Raw genomic sequence first — 11,560 nt, 5'->3', positions numbered from 1 at the left:
GCCTGCCAGCAGATTAGCATGGCTGACGGACGGGGGTGAGAATAGTGAGGGATTAGCCAGAGGGGAAAGTAAGGGCCAGGCCAGACAAATGGAAATCACATCAGAGTGAGTTACACCAAGTGGGAGCAGCACCTCACCATACCCCCCCTTAATCCTGTTAGGGGGCTACCAGGCAGCAGAGCGAGCCTTTCACCGGCCTCCCAGCTCCTATGGTAATGTGGGCTGAAGTCGGCAGCACAGATGAGGAAGGGCATGAGACTGTGTTGTTGTTGTTGTGTTTGGTTTCTGACAGGTATGTGTGTGGAGGAGAGAGCGCCTCGCTCTTTGATTTATGCTCCAATCAGAGGTCTTGAGATGGAAATCAGATTGCAAGTGCGGACAAACAGAAAAACAAATGGTGCAAGAAATAACTGTCTTCTTTTTAGAATTGATTTGAATGTCCTTCTGCTTGTTTGTAAAGCTTTTAGATTTATCAGATGAGCAGAACTGCAGTCATGAGAAAATTGGAGATGTATCTTTTTTTGTAATGCCCAGTGGAAATTGACAGTATAACCAGGCAGTAAAGAGACAAGCAACAAAATCATTGCAGACTCTCAACATCTTTTCTTCTCTGAATGCAACCCTCTGCTGTCAGGAAGCCAAAGTACAAATCAAAAGCTTGAAGTGATCGTTTGTTTCAGCCTCCATCAAGCTGCTGAACTCTAATGCTAAATCTTACTGCAATGCATGATAGAAAAACAAGCACTTTAGCATTTAGCACTGTAATTCTTACAGGTTCTTTTTTAAGATGTCCTGCTGTCAGTTTCGAATGTATCTCCACAGTGATGACAGTGTTGGCAGCCGAAAACAGGCTGTTTATTTGGCCCAATATTGGGGTGTCTTTCCTCCTTAATCTCAGTTGAGTTGGGCAACTAGATGTAGCCCAACTTATTTCTTCAGGCATGTCAGGTTTGGGCCAGTGCTGGGCCAGCTGTTTTTTTTTTATAACAACCCAGTACTGACAGTGTCTGAAACCAGAATTGGAAAATGTCAAAAGAGCTCCAGCAACACTTGTGGTATGGAAAACATCTTTATTGACTGACGCGTTTCGGCTTGTGGTCTTCATCAGGGTCCACAAGCCGAAACGTTCGGTCAGTAAAGTTGTTTTCCATACCACAAGTGTTGCTGGAGCTCTTTTGACATTTTCCAGTGTTTCCTCGTTCTCCATGCAACGTGTGAATCGGTTGTGCCAGAAACCACTTTCTACCTCATGAAACCAGAATCGGGCCAGTTTATTTGGCATCCGGGGCATCATTCATTGCAAATCCCAGAGTTTGGTCTGGTGTTGGGCCACATCATTTTTTGGTAACGGCCCAGTGATGACAGTGTCAGCAGCCAGTATTGGGCCAGGTTATTTGGCTCTGGAGCACCATTTATTCCGAATGTCAGCCATGTTGGGCAACTGGACGTAGCCTAACTTATTTCTTCCTCCGTGCTTGGTTTGGGTCAATGATTGGCGAGGTCCTTTTTTCTTTTTTTTGCTAATGGCCCAGTGATGGCCATGTTGGCAGCCAGAAATGGGTTCCGTTTATTTGGCCCGATTCTGAGGTATCAATCACTCCGAATCTTAGCCTAGTTGGGCAAACTTATTTTTTCTGGTGTACGGTGCCAGTGGTGGGCCAGGTCATATTTTGGTGAAAGCCAAGTGATGATGGTGTTGGCAGACAGAATTGGGCCAGTTTGTTTGGAATCTGAGGCTTCATTCATTCCGAATCTCAGCCAAGAAACCGCACACAGCCCAACATATTTCTTCAGGCGGGCTGAGTTTGGGCCGATACTGGGCCAGGTCTTTTTTCGCTAACAGCGCAGTGATGGCAGTGTCGGCAGCCAGAATTGGGCCAGTTTATTTGGCTTGGGCCAGTTTATGTGGCCCAATATCTGGGGCATCATTCTTTCCAAATGTCAGCTTATTTTTTCTTGTGTACCGAGTTTGGGCCGATGCTGGGCCTGGTCACTTTGGCTACCTTGGTTTTGTTTGAAGACATTTTCATAATTGTTTTCGTGATGTTTTTTTAAAGTGAAACAAGGGACTGTAGCACTGTGCCCAAGACACATTTGCCCTCAGGGAAAATAAAGTTTACTCCACTCTGCTCGTAGTTTTCAATCCCACAGCTGAAAACGCAGCCACACATTTAGTGTTAACAGTCTGCCTAATGTCATGCTTCCGTCAGCCCTGCTCCATATCTATACGTACTTTAACTCTTCCTCCTTAAAATAACTTTGTTTTAGGATTAAAATATGAATCATTTTAGTAACATCTGTAGTTGTTCAGTAGGATGTGGTTGTTCCGTCTTAAAATGTTTCACTAACACAAGTTTGAAACACAAGTTGTTTTCAAACAACAGGACTTAGACTGAGGCTCAGAGAGAGCAGTGAATCACGCTTCACTGCCTGCTAATGACACATTGTCGAGGAACTTATTGAAGTCTTGGTCTGATGATGAAGACAGCCTGAAGCAGAGACACATTCAATACACCTCCAACAGAGCAGTACCTCAGAAACTCCCCAAACCCTCAGGACAACTTCTGAATCCTCAGCCAGTGTCTCACTTCTTTCATGATGCTGAATCCAATACAAGCCCGACAAAAATAACAATGCAGAATCATTTGGGGTAGTCGTTTTTGCAGTGAAAATATTTTTAAAAATATGTCTCTGTTATGTCTGATGATAAGGAACTTTAAAATGAAAATGGTAATATATTTTTACCCTGCAGCAGTCGTAACCAGGAAGTCAAGAGATTTTGAGTTACACTGACTGAACAGAGTGAAACATGTCTGTGTGCAGCAGGTTCGGAGCCGAGTCTGTGCTCTCAAAGAAGCTTTTCCATTCATATTTATAGTCTGGTCTCTCTGTAGCTCAGATAAAAGTCCTGCTGAAAAATAACTCCTGAACACAGAGGAGAAAGAGAGGGTCTTTCTGTGACTGGCAGAGCACCAGTCCCTCACTTTCTTCCTCTTCGCCTCTAATCCTGTCTGTTATTCATTCCCAGGCTGCTCTTGACAAAGCCCAGAGGGAACGCACATCAGTGGGAATTCCATCATGAACAGACTGAGAGGGTGGATAATTCCTTTGACATCGGCAGGACGGCGGCACACAGAGCCCCAGACGTGCTGGATAAAAACATATATACACAGGGCCCCGTCACGCTGCTCTGGAGAAAAGCCACTTCCTGTCCTCTCAGTGGCCGGCGCTGGGTGCAGGCTCGTCGGACGCTGCCTCTGGCTGCAGGTCTGGGTCGGCTGATGTTGTGTCTGAGCTTTAGTCAAGGTCTATTTGCAATCGGCGGACCCTTTAACCCCCCTCCTCCATTTGCATTGTGCTAGATGGGACTGGGGCCCTCTAATCCTGCCAGGAGCGAGGGGCCACTCTCCAGTCTATCGATCCCTCGCTTCATCAGGTCTCATAGCAGCCATTAAAAGATGTTAATCCAGCGTGTGCCTCAGTCTGGGTCGATAGGAGACAAAAGCACCGTCGGAGGCTGTCTGGACTTTAACCCACACATGTGCCTCGCGTGTTACCTGTACGCCATCATCATCATGATAAACACCTGCTCCTGAGCAGTACAAATATCACTTAGTAGAAGTAAAAATAAGATGTAAAGGGTTCAGTGTGCTTCAGATAATGTAGTTCGTACAGTGAAAGCAACATATGAAGGAGACATGACCTGATGATGTGGCAACCTTTAGTCCTGGTCCGCATGTTCACAGGTGTTTTTGAAAACAAGGTTTTTCCTACTTCAATCTCAAAAAAGTCCTGTCCACACATGAACTGTTAAAAAAAATCTGTTAAAATGAAAACTCAAAAACACAATTAAAGCGCTGACAAGAAGAATGCCAAACCAACAGGCTGTGATATCCTCCTGAGACCCCAACTCTTGTTTGGTATGCATTTTTAATTCCCTCTAGCTATCTGGGATCAGTAGGACCTGATAAGTATAAAGAAAACTAAACATTATCAGCGATGATTAGTGAAGAGTTCTTTCTAATTAATAGTGTCTTATCTTATTACTGTTTCTAAAATTGGTCAAATGTGTTGCCATATCAATCTACAAACATTATTTATCATTAATAAACAAGTTTCAACCATAACATGTGATCAGGTTTTGGACCTTGTCCACGTTTGTGTCAGAATTGGCTACAGACTGACTTGAGAGAGATGGCAGCCATCTTGTTTTTCCATGGATTAGTGTATTGTGCTCCTGCTACCACTAGATGGCGCAAAAAAAAAGGACAACAGACTTTAGTTCAGTAGAATGAAGCCTAAGGTCAAGTAAACCTTGAAAACATTTTGGCCCAATCAGGCAAAGAAGAAGGAGATATTGGTCAATGAGAAGCTTGAAAAAAAAGCAGAGGCTACCTGGAGCAACAGCATTTGGTCAAGGACTTTTTTTTAGTCCGGATACGACATGCAAGGTACCCTGGGTGTGTTGGTTGTTGACGTTCTGGGACGCCGTGTCAACTTCTGGCTGTTACATTCATAGTCTCTTTTCAAAATAAACTTCTGTTTTCACAGGAAATTTAACATCTACATACAGTCTCTTTAAAAATAAAAGCACTACGTCGGTACACCATAAATTGGCGTTTTATTTCCTTTAACAACAAACACACGTGGTTGGGTTTAGGAAAAAAAGAACAGGGTTTGGCTTTAGAATCTTACGGGATGTGAATACCGCTCTGTCGGGTAAAAGTTAGTGTTTGTTGGACCCATCCAGCACAACTTCCACCCACCCAAGTAGAACTTTCACTGTCTAAACAATCGTTCTAATCACACCACGTTTCCCCCTGACGCCACTGGGCGCATGTCAAGCACCAGATTTCGATGACTTCAAAGTGAGACCGGGCTCACTTATTTATTTATTTGTGGCATCCCGCCATAATTAAAAAACATCTGCTGCCAAGTTACGATTCTTGTTTTTGGAGCTGCATCATTTCAGAAACATGGCATGAAATGATACTATAAAATGAAAAAATATGAAACGCATATTTGTGGTTTTCCGAAATATACAATGCCAACATTTTCCTCTTCTGACTGGGCTGAAAATAAAACAAAACTTGCTTTTGTGTGTCCTCACGAAGAAAGAAGACGATATACTTTATTAATCCTTGAGGGGGAGGCCTGAAATACACACACATGCAATAACAGGACCTATACATGCATTAAAAGGAGAGATGTCAGAGTCAGGAACAGGCGCCCCAAGCAGTTGGGAGTTTGGTGCCTTGCTCAGGGGGACCTCGGTTGCTGCAACTAGTTCTGAAATTGGGGTTAACAAGGCTTTCCGACAGTCTGCTCTTAGAGGTGTCACTTGTTTGTACATAAGAACAGAGATGGATATAGTTGTGTGTAGATTAAAAAAAGAGTGCCTGAGAGAGACGTTAAAATCTACGTTAGTTAATCACTGCAGATTGTCTGTTTCAGAAAGTCCCAAAAATTGTCTAACGTAGCCCGTCTGTTCGACACACTGTTAGATGATCCACAAAATATTTATTTTGATGCACACGTAGGCCTTCAGAAATAAAGTATAGTGTGTTTAAAAGGCATTTCTATCTAATTCTACACCAAATGTTTGTGTTGGAGACAGAAATAGCAGGTGGGCAGAGCTCTGAGACAGAGACTCAGACGAGGCTTGGCAGCACTGTTTGAAGTAAAGAAAGGGGTCACTGAGTGTTTTATCTGGGGACGTAATGATTTGATGCTCGCAGACCTTTCAAGGGTCTTTTTTTAAAACACAGATAAGAGGATTGGCAAGTGGCTGGAGAGGAGCAGTCAAAACAAGCCCTGCAACACAAAACCTCAGCAGACAGCAGACTGAAGTCTGGAAAAGCCTGCTCAGTCGTCCTGACACAAACTTCCTGACGTGGTTTTGTATATGACAGTGTGTGTTATCCAGTGAGCATGCTCTAATGTACAGGTCATCATTTAAAATACGCCTCTCCATTAAAGGAAGAGCCCATTTGCTTTCAGAGGACTAATCTGTGAAGAATGCTCTATCAGTCGGCACTATCAGCAGGTCCTCCAGCAGAGGAAGGGTGATGTCTCTGGGTTTTAAAATGGATCCGAAAGACGAGAGAGAAGCGAGTGCACCAAGTGACTCATGTCAAGTGGACATCCTTATCTGTGAAAGATGGGGTGGCTCACTCTTGCAATGGCTCCACTGCTCTCAAGGGAGCCGGGCAGTGCTGGAGAACATTCAAGCAGAGAGGAAGTCTACAGCAGGCTGCAGCCAGGGAGGGAAGGTGCTCGGATTTTAAAATAGAAATCAGAAGTTTTAAGAACTGAATAAAAGACACAAGCGCAGAGGGGAGTGTAGATTAGGCAGGACAGTGAAGATTGGGTCTTCTGCGAGGTTTAAGATGTCAGCGAGTCCAACAGGGTAGAAGCTCAGGAGGAGGAGAGGTGGATCGGTCCAGAGCAGACTGCTCCTCTCCAGGCAGCTCGTCCCTCCTTGAGGCAGCCGGCAGCCACAGGCCACCATGACGGAGTGGACCCTGCTCAAACGTCTCCTGGATGCTGTCCACCAGCACTCCACCATGATCGGACGCTTGTGGCTCACCGTCATGGTCATCTTCCGGCTGCTCATTGTCGCCGTGGCGACTGAGGATGTGTACACCGACGAGCAGGAGATGTTCGTGTGCAACACATTGCAGCCAGGATGCTCCACCGTCTGCTACGACGCGTTCGCACCCATCTCGCAACCTCGTTTCTGGGTCTTCCACATCATCAGCGTCTCCACGCCGTCGCTCTGCTTCATCATCTACACCTGGCACAACCTGTCCAAGCTGCCCCACAACACCACCCAGAGGCAAGGGCAAGGACTGGGGGACATCCCAGGGCAGGGAGGCCCAGATGTGGGGCAAGGTGGAGGGCGGGAGGTGTACGATCGGAGCTGCGACTCAGACAGCTGCTCCATCCGCTCACATAAGCATCTCGGTCACAGCCTGGCGGACGTGCTGGAGGGCATCAACATCCAGAGCCTCCAGAGGGCAGACCCCAACAACATGGTGTCCTTGAGCCATGCCCGAGATTGCACCCTCAAGGAGGGGACCGCAGAGGGTCATGTGGTCTCTGGAGGCGTTCTGTCAAAATGTTACGTCTTCCATGTGTGTTTACGGGCTGTCCTGGAGGTGGGCTTCGTCCTGGCCCAGTGGAAGCTGTTTGGCTTCCAGGTGCCCGTCCATTTCCTCTGTACCTCGGCTCCCTGCAGCCAGCCGGTGGACTGCTACATCTCCAGGCCCACAGAGAAGACCATCTTCTTGCTCTTCATGTTTTGCGTCGGGGTCTTCTGTATCCTCCTCAACCTGCTGGAGCTCAACCACCTGGGCTGGAAGAAGATCCGTCAGGTGGTGAGGCTCAGGGAGAGGGCGTCCTGGAGAGGTTGTCCAGGAATGAGGGGGGGATATGAAACCTTCCCTCCAGACAGCCCCTCTCTCACATCCTCTTTAGGCTTCAGAGATGTGACCAGCACCACCTCCCTGCCCACTCTGGACCTGGTGGTGGGTCACCAGCCTGACTGGACCTGTGCTGTCAACTGTGGCAGGATGAGGGGGCCTGAGGAGGTCAGAGGGACCAGAACAGAGCAACCAAAGAGACAGGACTCATATAAAGGAGAGAGGCAGCCTCTGAAGAGTAAGAAGGCCATCAGAGAGTCCAAACAGAGGAGTGCTGAGGTCTGGATATAGTCAACGAGCACGGGGAAGCATGTCGCATGTCTATTTGTTTGACCTGTGGATCTCATGTTGGAATATAAAGACTCAGTGTGTCATATTTTGGAGGATATATTGTCAGAAATGGAATATAATAAAATACGTATGTTTTCTATAGTTTATAATCACCTGAAAATAAGAATCATTGTGTTTGTGTTACCTCAGAATGAGCTGGCTTTGGATGGGTCCATTCGCGTTTCCATGTCGGTCACCATAGTTGGCAGACCCTCCGCAATGACAGTTTTTTTTTTTTACGTGAAACTGTTTTATCCAGTGTTTTTACCAGTTTTAATCACCAGGGTCTCATTTATAAACATTGCATATGCACAAAACTAGGCCTGAAAGAGGCGTACGCCACTTCCCACGCAGAAGCTGTGATCTATAAAAACAGACTTGATGGGAGAAACTTTGACCCATGCTCACAAACATTTTGGAGATGGGAAATTGGCGACACAGATGGTGAGGTAGAAGCCTGAGTGTAGAAACTGTCAAACATTTTTCAGCCATGCCATTTTTGGCTTTTGTCTTTACATACATTGTAAGTATGGACCCAATGCATTGTTTTATAAATGAGACCTCTGGTCCGTTTGTTTTGAGGAGGACGAGACCTCTTCAGATGATTCAGCTCCTGATTAAAACCTCCTGAACATCTGGATCTTAAGTTATCAGAGAAAAAAGGTGAACACATAGCAGGTGCAGGGCTGGCAACTCGTCTCCGACCATAGACTGTGTCTGAAGATGGACGACTTAACAGCTCCTCAAAAGTGAAGCTGAAACATCTTGGTTGCCCCCTGGTGGCTGGCTGCAGTATAGGTCATAAAGCCTGTGCTCTCCATATAAGTAGATGGGACACGGGCCAAACTAAAAACTCAAAGTAGATCTATACATCATATACATTTCTCCCAAACATGGTTTCTGACATTTATGGTAGTTTTAGTATGCTGCTGTTTGTTCAAGTGTTTGTTTTTCTGATAAATCTGGTTTTAATTAGTTATTTAATTCTATAAAACAAGGATTTTACCACACGAGGTGGGAAACTTACTGCCACAGACATCAGCACATTCTCACTCTGACCTTGTCACGTCATCAAGCCGATGTGAAAGGACGGCTTTTTTTTTGTCTGTGTGTGACTCCAGAAGTCACAGCCCAAGCACCGGTATTCAACCACTTCAGACTGAGTTGCAGAGATCACCTCAGCTTCACTTCTGTACAGTCAGGGTAAGTGGAGACGCATTGTCCATCTTTATATACAGTCTCTTACAGGCATGTCTCTGACATGCCAAACAGCATTGGAGAAACACTGGTTTGTAACATAAAACAGCTCATTTGAAGTTTAAATCACCTGGTCCGTTTGTATTGGAGAGGAGGAGACCTCTGTGGAGAATTCAGCTTCCAGTAAAAAACTCCAGAACAATGAAAATCAAAGTAATTCTAACCGGGAGAAGCTTCAGCTGGTTGCAGTCTGTGATCCTCACTGCTAGATGCCACTAAACCACCCTAAATTTTACACACTGATCCTTTAAAGGGTCCCCAGCAAAATGCAGAAGGAAGGACTAACTTACCCAAATTATAAAATGCATATTTTTTTTAATCACCTTTAGTTGAATGTAGCCACGCAGACAGTTTGTTTGGAGATTTCTACCTCCATCAAAATGCAACATATTATTTATAGAAACATATCTTTAATCAGGATAAGCCACAGAATATGCTTTTCAGTGTTATATTCAGGTCAGTATGTTAGTCTGTTGTTGCTTGTTGATGCTTGATGGTCTGCTTTCAGCATAGTTTTTGAGCAGTTAGAACCTTTGGGTGATTCTGGAGAATATTCTGGACAGTGTTTGTCATTGATTTGGATTGTTGCAATAAAAATAAACATACATTTGAATAAAACAAACATATTTGCCACTCCCATGTTGATGAGTATTAAAAATTTGAAAAATATCCCATTTAAGGTACATTTAGTTTGAGTCGTTTGTTTGCAAGTTAACTATGACAAATCATGCATTTACTTGGGATTTTAATCGATTGACAGCCCTAAAATAAATATGATCACTTATAAGAATGTTGATCATTTCAGGCTGTGACTTCCAACCTTTTTCATTTATGTTCTCTTCATACAAAACAGCGTCCGTCTACTTGTTCCCCTTTATCACAGGCTGACTGAGCTGTGAGCAGTCATGGGTGTAGATTTTGGGGGGAGATGAGTGCACACCCCCTTTGTGGTGGTACTGATTCCCAAGATTTCAGCTGGTCAGGAAGAAACCTGTGAACCAGTTCACACCCACGTCATATAGAAAATATTCACCAGGAGGAAAAAATCTCACAAGAGAGGTCACAATGAGAAAAATGTTTGTCTTGTTTTTTCTTTATTTAGTGTCTTTTTATTTATTTTTATTTGTTTGTGCTGTGTTGTATTTTCGGTAGCCTTGTGTAACATCTTGGTCGAGGGACTAAAGATGAAAGAGAGCCTTCTGGCCTTTTTTATACCATGGGTATTTATTAATTTGCACCATTCCTTCTTAAATAAAATAAACTAAACTAAGAGCTGTCCTGATGAAAGTGACCTGGTGGTAAGGTGCTCTCTAATATTCCCCATCAGATTTCAAAACACTTACAACCACCCTCAACCAGAACAGCAGCAAAGATGTCAAAAAAGGCCTCGACACCAGGGTTTCTGACTAACATATGCTGACATGAGGTCTGCATCAGGCTGACGAAGGATCATAATGACCTGTGCGTGCATTTTTCCACCTCTCTTAAGCCCTTTGAGAGGGTGTCGTCACATCCTGATTGGACCAGAGGAGAAATGAACCAAGCTGCTCTCAATTCCTAATCAGGAGTCAGTACTAACAGCCTGCGACACAGGTGATCTGAATTACTCTGCAATCGACTCAGGGGAACTGTGACAGTCCGCTGAAACGAATTGGGAAATGAGAAATGACTGCAGGTTCCAGAGAATGAGGAACTGATACATCTTTAATAGTGAGAGCAAACCCAACCCCCAAAACCATGAATGTAGCCGAGGATTTTCACTTTGACAAACTGCTAGTATGTGCCTTATAGCTGTAACAATGTCTTTGGTAAAGTAGGTGATGAGTCAGAAGTTGGATACTGTGACAACCTGCCATAAAACACAAAGAAGATGAAGTGACTGTTCACAGTTGGATGAGATTGTCACCACAAGTTGGTGCAGAAAAGACACAAATTGGTGCATAAACTTTGACCAGAATTCAGGACATTAAGTGTTTGATGCTTAAAATTTCTTAGGCGAGGACCCCCGGACTCCCTGCTGATTATGTGTCCCCCTGTGTTGAAACAAACCTGCGCCCCTGTGAGCAGTTGAGTTACAAGTCTGTCAGTCAGCACTCTACAGCAGTACATTGCTTAGCTTCAGTGTCAGACTCCTGTGTGCTTCTCCAAACTGGGGGTGTGCGGTCTGACATCTGCTGTAGGTAATACAAGGACAACTCCACTTCAAAAATTCTGAACTCTTCTTCTGGTTTCAGTCTTTCGACCGTGTGTTGAACCTGCTGCAGGGATTTTCTCTCATTCAGACACAAGAGCTTAACTGAGGTCAGACGCTGATGTTGGGTAATTACACTGAACAAGAATATAACCGCAACACTTTTGTTTTTGCTCCCATTTTTCATGAGCTGAACTCAAAGATCTAAAACATTTTCCATAGACACAAAAGACCATTTCCCTCAAATATTGTTCACAAATCTGTCTAAAATCTGTGTTAGTGAGCACTTCTCCTTTGCCGAGATAATCCATCCCACCTCACAGGTGTGGCATATCAAGATGCTGATTAGACAGCATGA

At 44.6% G+C, this 11,560-nt stretch overlaps 1 protein-coding gene across 1 annotated transcript; it reads left to right on the top strand.

Moving 5' to 3' along the window:
* Positions 1-6,284: 6,284 nt before the first annotated feature.
* Positions 6,285-7,975, top strand: gjd6 (gap junction protein delta 6). The gene has a single exon (XM_050052843.1). The coding sequence runs from the start codon at positions 6,510-6,512 to the stop codon at positions 7,713-7,715; it is 1,206 nt and encodes a 401-aa protein (XP_049908800.1). The 5' UTR covers positions 6,285-6,509; the 3' UTR covers positions 7,716-7,975.
* The last annotated feature ends 3,585 nt before the right edge of the window (positions 7,976-11,560 follow it).

This window comes from Epinephelus moara, chromosome 1 (assembly GCF_006386435.1).
Source record: "Epinephelus moara isolate mb chromosome 1, YSFRI_EMoa_1.0, whole genome shotgun sequence".
NCBI lineage: Eukaryota > Metazoa > Chordata > Actinopteri > Perciformes > Serranidae > Epinephelus > Epinephelus moara.
The sequence above is the reverse complement of the archived record's forward strand: the minus strand, read 5'-3'. Positions and strand labels throughout refer to the sequence as shown.

Bases quoted from the DNA above. Each gene is read 5' to 3' on its own strand.
- gjd6 (XM_050052843.1), top strand. From the start codon at position 6,510: ATGACGGAGTGGACCCTGCTCAAACGTCTCCTGGATGCTGTCCACCAG.